Source organism: Miniopterus natalensis, chromosome 6 (genome assembly GCF_054644295.1).
Source record: "Miniopterus natalensis isolate mMinNat1 chromosome 6, mMinNat1.hap1, whole genome shotgun sequence".
NCBI lineage: Eukaryota > Metazoa > Chordata > Mammalia > Chiroptera > Miniopteridae > Miniopterus > Miniopterus natalensis.
The window spans coordinates 46,046,844-46,067,537 of NC_142086.1; the positions used below are offsets into that span (position 1 = coordinate 46,046,844).

The following is a 20,694-nucleotide window of genomic DNA, read 5'->3' on the forward strand; positions in this document are numbered from 1 at the left end:
GACAGGGCCCAATCAGAGGGCAGAGGTGAAAAGAACAGATAGAATCACTATTCCGGATGAACTGAAACAAGTTTTGGCTAAAATGCCGGTGCCCCTGGTCAGTAGCAAAACTCCAACAAAAGAATACTTGGCACTGGGACTCAGCTGAAAGGGCCTTGGAGACAGGACCAAGGTAATAATGCCAACAGCCACCTGTAGCCAGGAGGAAGCTACACCCAGCAAATGATGACACCTAGTGTTTCTTCATGGTTAAGGAACTCAATCTCATTTGTATTTAAAATTTCTTCTTCTCTTAGTGTTTTTTCCACCACTGTGTCCGTTCTCAACCCCTAGGGAAGGCGTAAGTTAACTTCTATATAGAAGAATCAGGAAGGAGTCAGAAGAACATACAGCACCAGCATAAATACCACCTAACCCCAATCACCAGCCCAACCTAGAGCTGGGAGCTGCTGAGGCTGCTAAAGAAGAGGTGGAGTGCTATACAGGTTCAGGGACTTAAGAATAGCTCTCTTCCCCTAGGGGCAGCCAAAGAAGTCAATAAAAAATGACCTCACAAGATGGAAAAAAGCCTGGATCCCTGAGTCACTGCTTGAAGGAGAGCTTCCACGGAAAACAGTTCAACCCTCATCAGATTTTGTATGAGCAAGAGATAATCTTCCACTGTGTTGAGTCATTGAGATCTGCAGATTGTTTGTTACTGCAGCAGAACCCAACACAACCCTTAGGAAAGTATCTAGAGCAGGGGTGGGGAATGTCTGGCCCGTGGGCCGAAATCATTTGGTCTGGCCCTGCTAAGGCCTCACCAAAGAGAAGCAGTTCCAGTCATCACATTAGGGGTGAGTTAATTAAATGTCTGACCAACTATAGCAGACTAATTTTTAAGCTGATAATTTTGTATGGCCCGAGAATGATGTTCTAGATATCCAAATGGCCCTTGGCAGAAAAAAGGTTCCCCACCCCTGATCTAGAAGGTTGGGTGGTTTTGGAATAGGTATTATTACTTACATGCAGGTAAAGTTTGTATGCTGCAGTGTGATTTGGATGGGGGAGATATAAGCATTATATTAACTGACACCCAGACTCTGGAAGTCGTTTGTCTTGATTCATATCCCAAGGCTACCCCTTACTAGTTGTGTAATCTTGGGTGAGTTATTTATTCTCTCTAAGCCTCAGTGTCCTCATCTTTAAAATATGGCACACATCTACCTTAAAGATGTAGAAATTACAAGATCATGAGATTTAATAAAATAGTCCATGTAAAGAATTTAATATGGTGCTTGATGCTTGGTAAGAACTTAAATCGTAGCTATTCTTTATCCAGGGACATCCCAAAGCCTGAATAGAGTTGAATGAGAGGCAAGAAAAAGTTGGGAATTACTACTCATTGAAGTCACAACGAGGGACATTGCATAATCCTCATATTTGAAGGAATGGTTTAAAGACTAGGAAAAAACCCCATCTTGTAGAGGTTGTGTTAGGGGAGTTGGAAGATATTACCCTCCATCGCCCACACACCTGTTGACCAGTCCTGCTTCCTCATCTTCCTGGGCACAGCTAAACCAGTCTCTAGCCTCCTTGCTAGAACCTAGTCCTTTAGACTAGAATGTAGGAGCAGAAGAGGCAAAGGTCACTCAGTCCTGGCCCATAAGATCTCCTAAGAGCAATCTCCAGGCATGATGACCTTAGAGGCCACATATGGTAGACAGTGGAGTCTGGATCCCTGAGATGTGCTTGGAGGAGAGATGCCCACTGATCAGGAGATCCATGCTCACTCAGGTGAGCAGGAATAAACTTCCATTAAGTTTAAGCCATTATATACTTTTGGATTTGTTTGCTGCAGCAATTAGAAACTCCTGTTCTCTAATAATGTGTTAAATATTTTCTAATTCAAGTACCTATATTGGGAAAAAAATCATACCTTTAAAACACAGAGTTTTCATTTTGTTTTGTCAAGGTAAGTTGTAGTTATTTATATAAACAACAGGGACAGACTCTGAATTTATTTATGACAAGCACCTCAGTCACTCCAAACAAGGAGAAAGTTTAAGTTGTTCTTTCTGCTCCCTCCCTGATCACCTGGGTCTGTCACTTCCTGACAACATTCTCCAAAATCTATTAATGTAGCAAAGAGTCCCATGTCAGGCAGGCAAGAAAGGATTTGAGTGATGACCATTACATCTTTCTTTTTTTTAAATATGTTTTTATTGATTTTTGTTTTTGAGAGAGAGAGGAAAGGAATGGGAGAGAGAAAGAGAGAAACATCAATGTGAGAGAGAAAACATCGATTTGGTTCCTTCCAGTATGCACCTTGACTAGGGACCGAACCCACAACCTGGGCATATGCCCTGACAGGGAATCAAACTGGTGACCCTTCAGTGCACTGGACAGCACTCAACCAACTGAGACACACCAGCCAGAGTCTGGATCATTCTATCTTTATGCAACCTTGTGACAGTTCATTTCTTTCCCCAGAGTGGGAAGACAGAACTGGGTCATCATTAATCACGTTAAACACCTAAGCCTGGTTCTCCCTCCTAAATATGCACCCCCAGTCCTTTCTTTGGGCTAAGCTCTCCCACTACTCCATTCCCCCACCCTTAAGTACTCAACAGAAGGAGAGCTGGTCACTTACCCAATGCATGGGTTGGTCTGGTACCTCGGTGCTGTGTAGGAAAAGGGAGAGATGCTCTTGTCTACAAAGGACCCGAACCCCAATCGGAAGTTGCTGGTGAGCTTCTTCATCTCCTCAGCAAGCTTGGTGCCCAGGTTCCGGATGTTGTCCAAGTCATCCTTCATGGACAGGGAGAGGTCCATCAGGTAGTACAAGTCCACGGGATAATCCTCCACCTGTCGCACCTGCAGCTGGAAGGTAGTCTTGTCACCTGTGCCAACAGAGAGGCCGTGCACATTAGACATCATCCGACTTGCTGGGGCCTGAAGGGGTGGATTTTGCTTTCAAAGCTGGTCCACCGCTTACCTTTCTCTAGGGATCGTGCGCCTCTGAGAAGATATTTTTCTTGGAAGCTCAGTGACAGAAGGGAATATGGGTGCTAAAGAATGAAGCTCTGGGTTCTCTGTCTAAATGCTTGGCTCAGCATTTTTAAGGAAATTCTTTAATAACCAGTCTCTTTAGTGGTGTTCACATGGGTAATTGGTGGACAGTGAACCAGACAATTCTATGGACACAAATTGGGTGAGAGTAGCCCACCAACCACGCACCAACTTCAGAGAAAGGGCCACGCCAGGAGGAGACTATAAAGGTGTATGTGAGATAGAAAATGGTGATGAAATTAACAAAAGAAGGGTACAGACATGAGTGAGGCGGGGAAGGGAGAGATTACAGACAATGGAGGGTGGGACACAGAGACATTCCTTAAAACACCCCCCATGCTTGTGCCAAGTCACCGATTTCTATGTCTCTAGCTATTTATCAGACAATAATATTAGCTGTAGAGTAAGCTTTAGCTCAAGCGGTTATTTCATCATGGCAGGCTACGAACAGTATTTAGTTCTTGGGCATATTTGATGTTTTGGAACATCACAGACAGAAATCATTATCCTCAGAAATTATATGTGTAAATACAGGAAGACAGATTCCAAATTTTAGCCCCATCAAAGGGGAAAAAAAGAAAGCAATTAAAAACACTACTAGATTTGTCCACCAGCTACAAGAAAAAGAAAATAATTTTTGGTTTTAGCATAAGATAGTCAACAGACAGAGGAAAGAACAAAGAGAAAAGCCAGTGTCTAGGAGGCGTGGCCTCTGCAATCTCTCCCCCTCCCCCCAGGGTGTATAGACAAGTCAACTCAACACCTAGAGGATTCACACCAGGAGAGTGATCCTAAATCACTTACAATTTCTAAAAACATATTGTTTAGATCCAATGTCAAGAAGCGAATCAAACCAGGTAATTCTATCTGCCCTTGGGCTTATTAGCCCTTCAGAGGCACTAAGAGATGTGCTTGAACAGATGTGAAAGAACTGTCCACACACACTTGAAATCTGGGGGTACACTATGAGTTCAGAGGTGCACTAGCAAAGGTGGCCACACCTGCCCAAGGAGCCCATGCTTGATCTGCCAGCATCAGGGATCAGAGAAACCAATCTTTCACCTGCAGTTGACAACCAGCAAGCTGAAGCCTTCTTGACCTTGCAGGAAAGAGAACCCAATCCGCTAGGCTCCCTCTCCTCCTCCCACTCCAGACAAGACATACTTCCTTGACTAGATCATGAAGAATAAAGTGATCAAGAGATTTTAGTCCAAGTTCCAGCTCTATCCCTCGTTTAGGGGTGCAGCCTGAGCCTTAATTTCCTTAAATATAAAATAAAAATGGTAACAACACAGCACTGATTCAGGTTATGAAGCACTCACACAGGAGAGAAGCGTTTTGTAAGCAGCAAAAGCCTGCAGAAATGAAGTATGAGCGCTGTAATTACTGTTTGCAGCCAGAACAGCACACTGTGCCTGCTTCCTCGGACTTGTCTTTGCTTGTACTGTTCTAGCCGCCTCAAGATTGATGCCGTTTGGGTTGCCTGTTGGTATAAGCCTGTTTTTAAGAAACATCTGAGCCTGACTCAATGGAAGAGTGTTCGAGATGTCTTCCAGAATGAATTCTGAACTGCTGCAGTGTCTGTCTCTGGTTCCCATCAGGCAGACAGAGCAGGGCCCCTCCCAGCTTTGGACACCACATCCCAGTGGGGAAGGGGTGGGAGGGAGGGAGATCTTGAGGGGAGGGGAGACACTCCTTGGCCTTTGCATGGGCAGACCACAGACCCCAAATGGCCAGAGCCTGCAATGATGTCCCCTCTGTCCAATCCCATGACCTTTTTGCAGGGTCTTCTGCATTTCCTGTCACCTGGGCCCCTGCCCCCAAGTTCCCAGCTGCACCTTCTTTTATCCAGAATCCACTTCCACCTTTTTGGGGATTTAGAGTAATTAACAGATGAGCACTTTAGGACCAGGAAATGGGGAATGGTTTGGATTTAGGGAGCCCTGCTCATGCGAGGGAATGGGACACTGGCCTTGGAGGGGGAGTTGAGTTGGAATCCAGACCTTGTCACCAAGGACCTGGAGACCTTAGGCTTCTTTAAATCTGCTGCTCAGTGCCTGGATTAGTAAAATGGGAGAATGTTAATTACTGCAGGAATTAAAGGGAGACTATATACAAACACCATACAAATGCTCCTGCACAAGGGAAACTTCAGCCTCAGTACCCCCAAAGTCAATTATTAAAGCAATTTCCTGTGGGGATAAAAAGAGAGAAAATTCTGCCAGAAACTTGAGTATGAAAGGCTGCAGCCCTGGGCATTAAATTTAACTCTACATTTTCCAGGCATGAAGGCAAAGAGGGAAACAAGATGTGATACGTAGGTCTCCCTGTATGCTAAGAGGGTATCTATTCTGAAGTGAGCAATCTCTTGGCATTAAATTCTAAGAGAGACTGATCACTAAGAAAGCACGTGCACCCACATGATAGGGAGGCTGCAGGTGTTAAAAAGAAATATTCCTCCAGTTTTCCAGAAAGGGAGGAACAGCATTAATATTACGAATGAGGGGTTATTGCTACCTCAATTATGCCTGATATTAAATGCTACCAACTCCTCCATGGGCCTTGGCCAAAAAGGAATGTCCTGTCAGCAGATTTTGGAGGGAATGACATTCCTGGGCCCATGCTCAGTGTTGGAGTTAAGTTGCAGGGCACCAACTCCCCAACAAGGGTGGCCTCCCAGGTTAGCAAACTGATGGGGAAGCTGCTGCTGCAGGGGAGGCACCCTCCCTGCTGAGAGAAGGTCTGGAGCACATTTACCATCTTAGGGTACATGTCCGGAACCATGCATGCTTAGCCACACTCCCACAAAACAGCCACCCAGTCCTGTACCACCTGAGGCTTTAAACCAGTCACACGTCCCCTGTGACCAGCAGGGTGCAGAGGCCTTCTCTCCTCCCCTGTGGGTGCTAGGTCTCTGCCTGTGACACCATCCTGGCTCACAAGCCCCCTCCTCCCTCTTCTCCACATAAGACCCTATGGGCTCGTCTCCCTGTGTGGCTGCACCCCTTCTCTTTGAGGACATCCCACATAATTCCCGCCTCAGGGCCAGCAGCAGGATCAGAGAAATAGCAAACACAAAAGAAAAGCTGACTGCCTTGCACCTGTGAGGATGCATCTACTCCTGCATGGAGCCCCTCTCGTGTCCTGGTTTTCCCTGTTTCCAAAGCAGCCGGCTCCAACTGTGTTTTGCTCAGAATTCTTGACACTGCTCGGTTCATAACCGGAGGCTCTCCACCATAGTCAGGTATCAACTTGCATTCTGCCTGAAATGGATTTTTTTTAAAGCTTTCTTCTCTCTGCCCTCCCTTCCATAGAAAGTAAAAACCTAACTTTTTCCTTAGGGGCATGTATGAGATGACAAACATTTCTGGAGAGTGAAGGTAGAGAACTCCAGCAAGAACGTGCAGGTGCTTTAAGATTAGTACGTTAAGGCAAAGTAGTACCTCAACAATAAACACTCTTGCCATCCCCAAATAAATGTAAACAGTGTTTGATGCCCCAGAATTACCCTTCTTTGCTAGAAACTGAAAGAAGAGTGGAAACATAAAATAAGCTCTATGACAACAGGACTACAGCTGGACAGGGAATGAGGGCTCTAGTGCACACTTGAGCTCTTCTGTTCACGGCAGCAGAAGGCAGTGACACCTCAGGATTAAACCCAGACCCAAAACCAAAGGCTCGCTTCACTGGTTTAGAACAAGGCTGCTATGCCGCACCCCACCCACTCCCACCTCAGAATGCGACTCTTGACAGATGGAACCCCGACTGGCCTCTCTGCCCCCAGGCATTAGGACTCAGCATTCCTAGCTTCCTTGAAAATAACCTGTCTTGGACAGTACCATAGACTGGGTGGCTTAGAAACAACAGAAATGTAGTTCTCACAGTGACGAAGGCTGGAAGGCAGGCCAGCACGGGAGAGTTCTGGTGAGAGCCCTCTTCCAGGCACAGGCTGTGACTTCTTGCTATGTCCTCATGTGGCGGAGGGGCCCTCCAGGGTCTTGGTGTTCGGTTTTTTTTATAGCACTAACTTCATTCATTAGGGTTCTACCCTCTTGACCTAATCACCTCTCAAAGACCCTACCTCCTAATGCCATCACACGGGGGTTAGGATTTCAGCTTATGACTGTTGCAGGGACACAAACATTCAGTCTACAGCAAATCTCTCACCCACCCAGAGCAAGTCTTTCTACGTGTGCGCCCTGTCAGTATGGGTGGCCGGAGCAATACCTCCATCAGGTAACCGGCGCCTCTACAGCAGCACAGACAGGAGCTGGCAGGAAGCCCGTACCAAAGGCAACCGATCACCCGCAGCTTAGTAAATAGTACAGTGCCAGTGTCCATTTCCTGGCTTTGATAACATACTCTGGTAACGTAATATGCCATCATTGGGAAAAGCTGAGATGGGCATACAGGGACTCTCTACTATTTTTGCCATTTCTTGTGAACCTAGAATTATTTCAAAATAAAAAGTTTTCAATTATTTTTTTAATATTTTAACTTATCTTTTTTTTTTAAATATATCTTTATTGATTTCAGAGAGAGGAAAGGAGAGGGAGAGAGAGAGAGAGAAACATCAATGATGAGAGAGTCATTGATCGGCTGCCTCCTGCATGCCCCCGACTGGGGATCGAGCCCGCAACCCGGGCATGTGCCCTTACCGGGAATCGAACCTCGATCACCTGGATCCTAGGTCGACACTCAACCGCTGAGCCACGCCTGGCCGGGCTGTTTTAACTTATCTTTATTGTTGAAAGTATTACAAATGTCTCCCTTTTTTCCCCATTGATCCCCTCCACCCTGCAAGCCCCCTTCAGGCCTTCACCACACTACTGTCTGTGTCCATGGGTTATGCATATATGCATATAAATTCTTTGGTTAATCTCTCCCCACCCACCCACCCCCGCCTTCCCTCTGAGATTCGTCAGTCTGTTCCATGCTTCTATGTCTCTGGAACTATTTTGTTCATTGGTTTATTTTGTTCATTAGATTCCACATATAAGTAAGATCATGTGATAACTGTCTTTCTCTGACTGGCTTATTTTGCTTAGCATAATACTCTCCAGGTCCCACTGTGCTGTGCTATATTATTTAAAAATAAAAAGCTTTAAATTAAAACACACACACACACCCCCTATCAATCAAGGGTCATTTTAGAGAGGCTAACGGTTGAGGCAAACAATGACTTAAGTAAACCCTTTCTAATTGCTCCACATCTAGCTTTTTACCATCTCAATAAACTTTATTCTAAAGTTTATGTCCTTTCTTAAGGGTTTTATGTCCCCTGTTAAGGCCTTTTTAAGATTGTTATCCTGACATTTTCAGGATTGAAAACAAAATGGAAAACATGATCCTGTGTTTATACAAAATCCTGCTTAAAGTTTGGCAGTTCCTCAAAAAGTTAAACACAGAACAACCACATGGTCCAACAATACTACTCCCAGCTACATACTCGAGATTATTGAAAACATATGTCGACACAAAAACTTGCACATGAATGTTCATAGCAGCATTCATCATAATTGCCCCAAAGAGGAAATAGCCCAAATTATTTATCAACTAGAATGTGGTATATCTATTTATACCCAGTGGAATATTATTTGGCCATAAAAATGAATGAAATCCTGATATGTGATATAACAGGGGTGAATCTTGAAAATATTTTACCAAGTGAAAGATGCCAGACATAAAAGGCCACATACTATCTGATTTAAATGAAATTGTCCAAAATAAGTAAATCACAGAGTTAGAAAATAGCCCAGTGGGCATCTGAGACTGAATGTGGTGGGGAGGAGAAGACAAGGAGTGACTGTTAACAGGTACAGGGTTTCTGTCTGGAGTGAGAAAAATGTTCTGAAAGTCAACAGCAGTGATGGTGCGTAACTTTGCAAATATACTCCATACCACTAAATTGTACACTTTAAAAAGCGAATATTACAGTATGTGAATTATATCTCAGTTAAGAAAGAAAATAAAAACAAAACAAAACATCCTGCTTAAAGTAGAGAGAAATGTTTCTTTGTAGGCTTATCCTGGAACAACAATTTTGCCTTGGGGAAGTCTCATTTCATGGTGAGGCTTGTCCTTGGCTAGTCTGTATAAGGCTGGCATTACATTGCACTCAACAAACATCCATTATGAGGTGTGGGAAGCAGGGTAAGGGAGGAGACACAGAAGCATTTCTAAGCAGGCGTAATGGGAAAAAAAAATCACTGCACAGCTGAACACCTGCCCCAGAGTTAGGGGTCTCTGCTTTGAGGTAAGTATGCACTTGGTAAACTGACAATGTCGCTAACTGCAACGTACCATTTTCTCCTTCCCCTAAGTAAATAAATATCTGGATTTGCCTGTATTTCTCTTTAAATATTAACATTTTCAAAATGTTAAGAGGCATTGTTGGCTTTAAGTATTTCTATATTTGAGAAACATATTCACAAGGTTCTGACCTTTAAGAATTCATATTTTCACCAGATCTGCTCCTGGTCTTCATCTCTATAGACTAAAACATCCTCACGACGTGGGTGTCTTCACAAGGCAGCCAGCCCCTCCATCACCTTGACCCCCATTGCTACACTGTCCACAGGACCAGAGAGGAACACGCATCCGCAACACGGTTTGGTATGAACACAGGATTGTGTTTTCCATTTTATTTATAATACCAGCCACTGTATCCGAATGCTTAGCAGGAGATGTGACCACACCAAGTAAAATGAATTTCTTTTTTCTTTAATTGCGCAGACATTGAACTTTATGCATAAATAAGGACTGCGCATAAATTTAGTGCCAAGAGAACTTTGCCCAAGGAGGCTGCTCACTCTTCCTTAGCTTCTCTTTGGGGGTTGTTTTAACAGCCAAGTGAAAAGTCAAACCAAACAACAATTTCTCCACCTTACAGTCTCACTTTAATTCTGATTTTTAAAACTGTGATATCTCTGGCTTTGTGTGACCTCCAACTCTTTCCTAAACTAAATCTACCCCTAAACCATAAGAATTTGCCACCCTGGCAGGTGTGGCTCAGTTGGCCGGTGCACCCAACGGGCATGGGTTTGGGGCAGGTACGGGAGGCAGCCAATCGATGTCTCTCTCTCTCACATCGGTGTTACTCTTTCTCTCCCTTCCAACCTCTCTAAAATCAATAAAAATAAAAATAAAAAAGAATTAGAATTTGCTACCATGAAGGGTATTTACTCTGGGAACAATTCTAGATGAGGGGTTCCAAAAATATAAAAATCTCCCTCGGTGATGATCTGGAAAAAATAAACTCTTTTGAAGGTATGAACTTTGGTTCTTGATTTCAAAGATTATTGAGTAAAACCTATACACAATTATAAATACATTATAAGTAGATTAAAAATATGAACACATGAATAAAGACAGAGTATCTAGTAAAAATGAAAAATAATACTGTGTTGAAGTGGATCTTTCAAAAATTTCCCTTAAGTTACCGGTTAGACTGTTATTACAATAAAAACGGAGATACATCGTTCACCTTAGTTGATAACTGTTCTCCTGCACAGTGCTCCAATATCTCCAGAGTCTACCACAACTGCTACATCCCTTCTAGGTCAAAGCCCTTGACCCTGAGCCTGTCTGCACATAAGGATATGAGTTATTTTCCACATAAGGACATCACCAAACATCTGCCCACATAAAGGCTCAGCTGACTTTTCTACTCACCCACACAGCTTTGTAAAGGCTCCCTTCCTTCCCTCTCAACTTGATGTTTACCAAACAAAAAGGCTAAGTGTCACTCATAGTGAGATGACGCATAAAAATAGCAACTTCAGCTAATCCCAGCACTAATCCCTGGGCCGTCCAGGAGCTTGTGCCTCTCTATTCAGCAGGGCCACTTAACATCTTTCTTTGGTTTCTTACTTCCAAGATAACTCAATAGGCAAATAAAACATTTTTCAACTCTATGACGACTCAGAGCTCTATTAACAAAAACAAGCAGCATTATGCAGTACTTCCGATGTGCAGAGCTGTGCTAAATCCATTTCTGAGCCACCGGGAATCCCTACTCAAACCTGTACCTGGCCAATTCCAGAATCTAAAACTCTGGTCATTATTCTTTGAAAATAATAATTTTAACTTTTTAAAGTGCATTTATACAAAAAGCCTCATTTAGGCCTCTGAAAATAGCTGTGAGGAATGAACGTGAGGATCAGGTAACTTGCCCCGGGCCTCTGAGGTAGGGACAGAGGCAGAGCTAGAACCCAGAACGGCCAACCAGATCTGTGATTTTTCACTGTGCCAAGCGGCCCTGGAATCTAAAAAAAAGCCATCTAGATATAGTGACTGCCGGCGGTGTCCCAGACAATGGGATAGAAGAAAAAGCTACAAATCAATGAAATCTGGGGAAAAAGCTGCCTTCTCTCAACAATGTAATCCTTCCTAACTTAGTCACACCCACATCCATCCTTCGATATCCAATGATTCTAATATGTAGAATACTGGATAACAAAAGTGGTGAACTGGAGACAACCTTGAGTCCTGCAGTCCCAAAGACCTGGGATGGAATCAGAGTCACCACTTCCAACCGGGAGAACCTGAGCAGGTTACTCCTCCTGCACAAAATGATATGCTCTACCTTAGGGTAGGTCAAGCATTTAGCACAAACTGCACATCTGTTAGTTTCCTTATAGCACAATCAACTCTAGGGCCTACAGAGGCTCCAGGGTCATAAAACAAAATATTTCTACTCTGAAAGTTTGTCCCTTTAGAATGTCACTGATTCAAATGGAATTTGCTGACAGAAAAAAGTACTTTTCCCCGAAATAGTACTTTCCCTGAAACTTGAACGGTAACATTATTCACAGTAGCTAAAAGGTGGAAACAACCCACATGTCCACTGATGGATGAATAGATAAACAAAATACAGAATATACATACAATGGAGTATAATTAAGTATATTATAGTTACATTATATATTATAAATAAATATAAATATATAAGAAGGAAGAAAATTCTGACACATCCTACAGCATGCATGAGCCCTGATGCCATTATGTTAAGTGACATAAGTCAGACACACACAAAAAAAATACTGTATGAGCCCACTTATCTGAGGAACCCAGAGCAGTCAAACTCGTAGAGACAGAAAGGGGAACGGTGCCTGCCAGAGGCTGGGGGAGAGGGAATGAGGAGTTCCCATTCAATGGGTACAGAGCTTCAGTTTGAAAAGATGCAGAAAGTTCTGGAAATGGATTGTGGTGATGGTTGTACAACACTGTGAGTGTACTTAATGCCAATGAACTACACAGTTAGAAATGGTTAAAATGATAAATTTTATGTTACATCTATTTTACCAATTTAAAAAAAATAGCAAAGATATTCTGTCCTCCCACAGGGGCCTTGTACGCTGCTTCTAGGGTCTGGGCCACGTCTCCCACGCCCCTCCCCTGGCTCCTGCCTTCAGCCTGCCCTGGCACATGTCTCCATTATTAACGTGTCCCATCTCAAGGGCACTCACCAGGCCGCAGGTTCACAGCAATCTCCTGTGGCGTCATCTGAATGACGTCTGAGCCCGCGTAGCTGGAGCCCTTGCTGCTGAGAGGCAGGCTCCGCAGGACCTGGGTGACACTGGCCGGGCTCTCAAACTCTCCTCCACAGCCATTTCTGACCAGGTTTGCCTTCAAGTCACACCGGGAGGTGACTGACCGCAGGCTGCCGAAGTTCTAAGCAAAGAAACAGAGGAGGAGAGGGGAAGTGGTCAGGGTGTCTCTCCAGAACATCTCAGGTTGTAGGACCTTCACCCTCTGGTTGACCTTGAACTCTCTGCTTTCCATTTGCATTGTCTGAAAACGGAGAAATGATCATCTGTATCCCAAATGCCACACCAGATATTAAGTGGACTGAGGGGCTGGATATGAAAGCATTTTGTGAACTATAAATACATAATAAAAATGTTTGGTTTCATGATTATTTTAATGGTCAAAATGCTCCTTTAAAAACGTGCTGAACTGTCTACGTGATCAGCAGGAGAGAGTAAATGAAATGGTCAGAAGCTGTATAACTAAAATTTTTTGAAAGACATAGTGTCCGAGTTAGTCATCACTCAGGCAATCAAGAGTTAACTTCTGAGTTGTCCACTGTCTATTCCTCTATTCTGCAGGCACTGAGCTTTGCACAACCATTGAGAGAACAACTGGCAATATACATCGTATCCTCTAGCCTAGAGGTGCACTTTAGGAATTTACAAGAAAATAGTCAAAATGAAGGGGAACTCTGTAAGATATGTACTGCAGTGTTGTTGAGAATAGTATAATCTTATAAATTTGTAAACCTAAACCCCTAAACCATAAGAAACACAGTATATCACCTCAATGGATGACATAGCCATTACCAATGATTATAAAGACTAAGTAGAAATTTCAAAACATTGATACTAAGAAAAAAATCAGAAAATATAATCATATCTGTACTAGGATTCAAAAGAAAAACTTTAAAATGAATATAGTTGAGGTATTAGGATAGAGAAGCTACCCTAATTGTTCTTTATTGCTGTTTGAACAATAAAGCCACATCGATAAGAAAAATATTTCTTTTCTTAAGATGAAATGAGGAGAAGCAGGGAATCAGCATGAACCAACCTAATGTGGGCACCAAGAGTTTGGGTCGTTAACTTTAAAATGAAATAATATACTTTGTTTTAATATATGGTGACAGTAAGTACTGATTATTTTCCAGTAATGACGTTTTTAAATGGCAAAGCAAACCCAGGATTCTCTCTGAATGCCCTTTTATTGACAGAGGTGAGAACTGAGATCACCTCCTCCTGCTGGCTGGCTGCCAGGCCTGTACTGATGATCCACACAAAGGCTGGAGGAGTCGGGACACTGACCTTCCTCCCCCCTCGGTAACACTTTGCCTGGAAGCCTCTAGTGGGTCAAGTGTGCCTTGTCTGCCGTGTTAGAAGCCAGACTGTTGGCAGAAGCACAAGCACGCAGAGGGACTCGCCCTCAGTCGTGGTCTAGGATGCCCCGAGGCTGGTCAATGTCAGAGTCTTTGCAAGATTCAAGACCAAGAAGTCAAGAAGAAAGACTGTGTAGTATTCTTTAAATAAGTAAAACCAGATGTGTTATTCTGAGCCTCTGTGAGTTTTCTGGGTTCTTTTGTGTGTGTTTTTATAACTGGATTTTTTTTTCCCCCTGTATTGAACCCTTGGAGATCTTGCCTATCAAAACCTCTGGGACTGCACCATAAGTATAACCAACTCCACAGCCTCTTGTGGAACAAGGTGGGAAACATGATTATTCTAGCGTAAAATGATTATCCTTAAAATTGTACAAGATTTCAAAGCTAGGGCTTCCAGAACTGGGTTCCAAGTGGTCAAGGTTGCCTCTGATGTAACAATTCTAATGAAGCAATAAAAAAAGCCCAGGTACAGGGGAAGGGAGAGTTCCCTTCCCGAGGGCCCTGCAGCTATCGCCCTGCTGTCCTGAGCTGTCTGAAGCAGACGTTTAACTAGCTGCCCAGGTCTGGAAGGGCTCAGGGGCTTGCCTGCTCGGAGCTCACTTGGCTAGAGAGCTTCTGAACTTCTGGCTGACACACTGGGCCTTGCCGCCGGCTCCTCCAATTCTGAGGAGCTGTTTATCCTTGGCCCAGTTCTGACTGTCAAGGTGCACGTCTTGCCCAGTCCTGTGCAGATTCCTGCCACCAAGTTGGCAAGGAAAGCATCTTTGGTCTCTCCAGAGAGCGATGGGAACCCCTGCTGTTCCTCCCATGGTCCCGAGCAGCTTATACTCTGGAATAGGCCAGGTCATAGAGCCAATCTGATTCACGCTGAGGAGGCAGCTGCTTGATTCCTCACCCACAGCCTCAGCCATTCGCTTTTAGGCTGGTCATCGAGATGATCCCCTGTTGCCTGGACCCTCCTGGCTGTCCCGCTTAAAGGGGTCTTTGATACACACTACCAGTTCTTGGTGGAGGACCCATACAGGGCCACCTGCTGGCCAGGAAAGATGGACCTGCTGGAATCATCAGGAGACTCAAAGTCCAGGTTAGCCTTCCCAGATCTGAAGATCTCAGAGGTGGCCACACCTGCGCCAGTTACAACCTTGCCCGTGTAGCTGGCCTTTCCAACTGTACTCTAGGGCTTCTTTATTCTCTAGGATGTTAGGAGCAGAGCCCTCTTCATTCCCCTCATTGGTAGCAGCATCCCCCCTCTTTCTTCTTAATGCCATTTTTCAAGGCTGTGGTAAAACCTCAGCTTCAATGCGCATGGCTTTCCCGAAGTCTGCTGCACCGCAGGAAGGACCGTGAACTCCTGCTTCGTCACCTGGTTCTTGGAGCAAGAACCACCACTGACCACATTAAATCTGCAACTTCAGTATGACGTCAGAAGTGCCAACCAAGGCAGCAACACAGTCCGGGCCGCCCCCTTCCCAGCAGCTCCAGCTTTACGTCAGCAAGGGACATCTGTCACGGCGCCCGTGCCAAAGTTAGGGTTAGTCTCAGTGCCATTCGTCTCTATCATCAGTTTGTCCAAATCCTATTGCACAAAGCTCAGTGCCTCGCTACTTAGGGCAGTCCCAATGGTTTTACTGATGTGCTCAACAGCCTTTGAGGCATCCTTACCTATATGTCAAACCTTGACATTGTTCCAGAGCCTTAGGGCCTCAGAGATACCAGCTGAGGCACCTCTGGGCATGCAGGTGTGAAGAAGCTTTTGAGAGTAAGGCAGCTACCTCAACAGTGGGATTCCCACTGCAGTTGAAGGTTCCTATGGCATCGAGTCTGAAAACAAGCCTGGCTAATTTCTAGCCATAGGTTCTCATTGCCCAAGAATAGGACAGAGAGTGCTGCAGACCCCAAAGAGAGTGTTCACCCCACAAGCCCAAGAATTTCTCCTCTATTCCCCTGAGCTCCTTTCTAGTTCATTTTAAACAGGGACATATGCACATTTAAATAGAAGAAATCAAAAACACAGAGGCCAGGGGCACATACTGTGATGGTTATGACCTTTCAGATACACAAACATTATAAAGACAACGTCTCAATAACTACAATTCCAAGCAGATGCCCCGAATTATAAATCCTTGGAGAAAAGGAAGACTTGTGATTAAGAAAGCCCTCCTCACATGAATGACATCCCAACATCTGATGTGCTAAGAGCCTTCATATCCCAGGGACCTGACACCCAAACCTTCGACAGGCATGGGAATGCAGCAAATTCCAAGGGAAGGGGACCGTGGACGTATCGCCTGGTGCCAGCCCCTCGCTTCTGTGGGTGAGGAATCCGAGGACCACATGCCTGAGTTCTTGACTACGTTCACCCGAGAAGTCTAAATTCTTCTGGCCTCAGCTTCTTTTTTATCGTCACCCTCTCATCTCAGCCAAGACCACTGCTGAATTCCACAGCAGAAAACTAACTGGGCACACAGATTCTATCCCTCTGAATTTAGTATCTGCTTGCTGCCCCAAATGCAGAGATCTTCCTGCCACCTAGCAAACTTGGAGGACAAATGTCCTCTTCACGCAGAAAAGTGAGTATGGAAGGTGAGGGGACGACTTCAGCTCAACACTGAAAAATGGAAACTAGCTCCAGGATGGGCTTCTGATGGGCACAGCTCAATTGCTTGCAGACGCTCCTGGTGCTCCAAGCTGAGGAGGCTTCAGTTCATGAAGGACACCTCTGTCCATGGTCGCCAGAACCTCTGTCATCCATCCTCCAAAGGACTCATATAGGGTAACTGCATTACAGGCAAATTACAAGAGTAGCAACAGAATGGGAACAGGAACTTGAACTATCTTTTGTGGTTTTTAGTCACTATATGGAGATAACACAAAAAAGAAAAGGGAGGTGTTCCAAATTTAGATCCTTTTAATTTGTTACAACACCGTTGCATCCTGCCCCTCTCTGTTCTCTGTTCCGTTGCCCAGAGGACATAATGAGGTTTACTGTTTGTTGTAACACTGTGACACCTGACTCACTGTACACTTTGCTAATCACAATCTCTTTTCCTGCGGCCAAGGCCAGTGCTCAGCTGGCTCTTAGCACAGCAGTAGGGCATCTCGGCCAGTGCATTCAGGGCCGTCTGTCTGTGCCACACCAGTCATTACGTTATATCTGCAGACCACCCCACCCATTCCTTCTGAAGGCTAAAATGCTAAAAAGATGTGGGTGATCGTTCTGGGGGGAAGGACAGATTTTTGTTTGTTTGAAACCACAGGCCCTGGGAGAAGAGGAATCCAAGAAGAAAAGGAGGCAGCCAGGCCAATCCCTGGGATGAAGAGGGAAGCAGCAAACTGGTGCAGAGGCGGAGAGCCTGGCAGAGAAGTGGCCACAGGCGGGAAGCGGGCTGTCCTCTGAGGCTGGCCTTCCCCTGCGATACGACCAGGCCAGGCTGTCTGACCTGCCAAGGCTGCAGTCCTGGCTTGGCAGAGCGCTCGTGGTTTGGGGGGAGGAGAGAAGGTAAGTGATGCAACCCAAAATCTGTGCACCAGCCACACGCTACCATGTGTGCTTCCTGCCTGGGGTTAGAGAAATCCCTGTCAGCTTCCAGTCGGCTGAGTTAATGCATTGAACAAATATTTATATAAAGCATCTACAGCAGGCCAAGATTATCCTTTCCATGACCACAAAGAGATGTTCTCTCAACGAATCTATATTTTAGTGGTGAGCTGGAGTAAATGCTCATTTTTTTTCATTTTTTCCCAGCTCAAAGGAAATATTGGTAATGTCTCCTCCACTTTTCCCTGCCACCATAATTTCCCGGAAGGTCCAGTAAGCCCTTCTTGCTTCCCCGCCTCTAATTCCGTCTCCTTTCTCACTTTCCTGCCTCCAGTCCTGACTTCTTCGCTCCTCCACATCTACCTCCAAGGCAAAGACACTTCGCCCCAGCCCAGGCTTCCCCCAGGCTTCTTCCACGCCCTACCCTATCTCCACCCATCCACATGTCCCAGGCCTCCCTATTCTCAGCTCCCACAGAGCAGCCTTGCCTGCTGGGTCCTTCCTTTTCCAGTGTCTCAGGAGCCTGTGCTGCCCAAGGCCACATCACCTCAAGGGGTCTCACTTTCACACCTAGATCCTCCCCTCTTCCCCCAGCCAAGCCCTGAGCTCCATCTCCTTGCCTGCCTCTGCCTCCTCTCTCGCTCCCACCAACCCTGCTTTCTGTCCCACAGGAAACATGGGTCCCTCAGGCCTGCCACCTGTCGACCACTGTCCCCTTACAAGGCATACCAGCCTCCCTGCCTCCAGCATGCTGCTAGTCCACAAAACCCACCCTCCCTTTCCTCCTGGCCTCACAGCTAGGTTGTTTCCAGTTCTCAGTGCTGCAGGCGTAGTGAAGACTGGGCTTTAGATAGGCGGATGTGCTGAGAGCAGTGCTGAGAGCTACCCTGAGGCACCCACGAAGCCTTCCCCATACATTCCTCTTTACAGCTGGCTGGGCTGCGAAACCGACCATCTTAGAGCAGAGGAGAATTCCCACTTTTAAAAAAATGAGGGACAAGATAGATACTAAGCTGCTTGGGTTTGCTGTGTGTTATGCTCGCAGTACACACAGCAAAAGTGTTCAAGCTGAGAAGCAAGGGCTGAGGCCGGCAAAAAACAGCCCAGGGGTCACGAAGGACAAGGGACAGGGGCTGAGGTGTGCGGTGCAGACAGGTGGACAGGCAGCTCCCTGCATGTCCTACTCAGAGCAGGCGAGAGTCTGGCAACTCTGGTCTTAAAGCCCGAGGGTAAGTCTGGAGCTGCCAGGTAAGTTACCTTGGGAAACAAAGACAGGAGAGCCAGGTTCATAGGGCCAGGCGGCAGAGCTGGGTAGAGAGCTGGCAAGCTGGGCTGGGCTGCAGTGCCTGAGGACACCTGGAGGCGGCAGCACTGGGAGGTGGAGTTAGGTTACGAGGGTGTCAAATGTCAGGAGTCCCCACCTCCACCTCAAGTAAAATAAGGAAGTCATTGTGGGATATAGTGCAGGGGAGTCCCATGGGATGCGTGCTGGGGTTAACCCGGGCTGGTGTGCAGGGACTAATCCCGGGTGGTATGTATGCATCGACCAGGAACCCGAAGAACAGAAGCCACATGGTGAGGGACCTGGCCCTCCATGCTGCCCACTTGGTATGACCCCGCAATACACACACATCCTATGCTCTTGGCAGATACGTTACTTCTTCGAAGATGTCCCAGGATGTATGGTTAAGACGGCACTAGGCCACTCACTCTGTCTTGCTAAGGGGCAGGGACGGATCAAAGCCATTCCGAACTCTCCAGACCCCATCCTCTGAAACATCCTCAGGCCCCGGGGAAAGTTAACTCCCAAAGAAGGTAGGAAGCTGCATTCTGGTGCAGGCCTCACAAGAAGTTCTGCAGCCAAGAATGAAGGCTCTATCCAAGCACAGAGGGAGCCCAAGGGGCTGGAGAGGGACCCCGGGTGTGAGCTGGGACAATGATATGCTCCTGGGAATAATGTCATTCGCTGTCAATATCAGGACGACAGACTCATGGAAGTACTGACACAAGAAAGGAAAAAACCTCCAACAGACAAATTGATCCTGGTGTCTGGATCCCACTGCCCACATTTCACTAGAAAATATACCCAGTGATGGCAGCTGATTGCTGGATAACTCTCACTCCTCATTCTGGAGGCTTTATACTCCCAATAATGCTGGAGGGTGGGAAATATCTCACTCATTTTACATATCAAGAAACTGAGAATAAATCATGACAAAACCAGTGTTTAAACTTTGGTTTTCTAACTCCATGTCTTTTTAGTGGGCCTCTTTTATCAAAGACGAATTCCTGCCAGATTCCTGGGGATCTGGGGATGCTAAGATGAAAAAAACATGGTTTAGGTTCTCAAGGAGATGACAATTTAGTTGGTAATGGGCATGAGAACAAATGAACAGAATAAGAGACTATAAGTGCCACTGAAGGAGCACAGAGTATGGGAGACAAAGAAGTGGCCATGGCCTGCACATGCAGACACACAGTAAATAGCCATTTAAAGAACTCCTTCAATCAATATTTATTGAGCAACTACTGTGCGTCAGGTACCATTCTGGGTGCTGGAGATACAGCAATGAAGGATACAGATAAAACTCCTGCCCTAACATTCTGGTAGAAAGAACCTACATTCTCATATCAAATATGGATGGATGGATGGACAGATGTCTCAGGGGAAAACCATGGAAGTCTTCATAGAATAAATGAAGTCTGAACTGATTCTTGGAAACTAGAAGACAAGGTGTTGGTCAGGGAAGGTATGGACTACGAGGCCCTCCAGGAGGAGCAGCACCACAGGGAAAATCAGGAGAGTGTTCACAGTCATGGCTCTGGGGATCTGCAGGTAGTTCCCCCTGGCTCCCGTGTTGGAGGTGGGCAAGGTGGGAACTTGGATTTGCCCTGCAGGTCATAGAGAACCAGAGAAAGGTTTTAAAGAATGTTCATTACAAAGACACTAATTAAACACAAATCAATGAAGAGTTTACATACTGCAAAGATTCCTCTCTCAAAATACATGTGCCATAACCCTATTCTCTACTAGAAAAGATTCTAGGGCAGTCACATGTAAGAGGCAGTAGAGCCTACAGGAAAGAGCTCAGACTCAGAAATCCAAGAAGCCAGACTCAAACTCCAGCTTTGGAACATCATGTGGCCTTGAAAGAGACACTTTACTTCTCAGAGCCTCAACTTTTCATCA

At 45.5% G+C, this 20,694-nt stretch overlaps 1 protein-coding gene across 1 annotated transcript in view; it reads right to left on the minus strand.

Annotated features, from left to right (window-relative positions):
• ITGB5 (integrin subunit beta 5) overlaps positions 1-20,694 on the minus strand; it is a 102,453-nt gene that overhangs the window by 70,721 nt on the left and 11,038 nt on the right. Inside the window, exons 3-4 of the mRNA XM_016200119.2 lie at positions 12,522-12,726; positions 2,633-2,882 (exon numbers count right to left, since the gene is read on the minus strand). Coding sequence (XP_016055605.2) covers positions 2,633-2,882; positions 12,522-12,726 — 455 coding nt within the window. The remainder of the gene's footprint in view (positions 1-2,632; positions 2,883-12,521; positions 12,727-20,694) is intronic.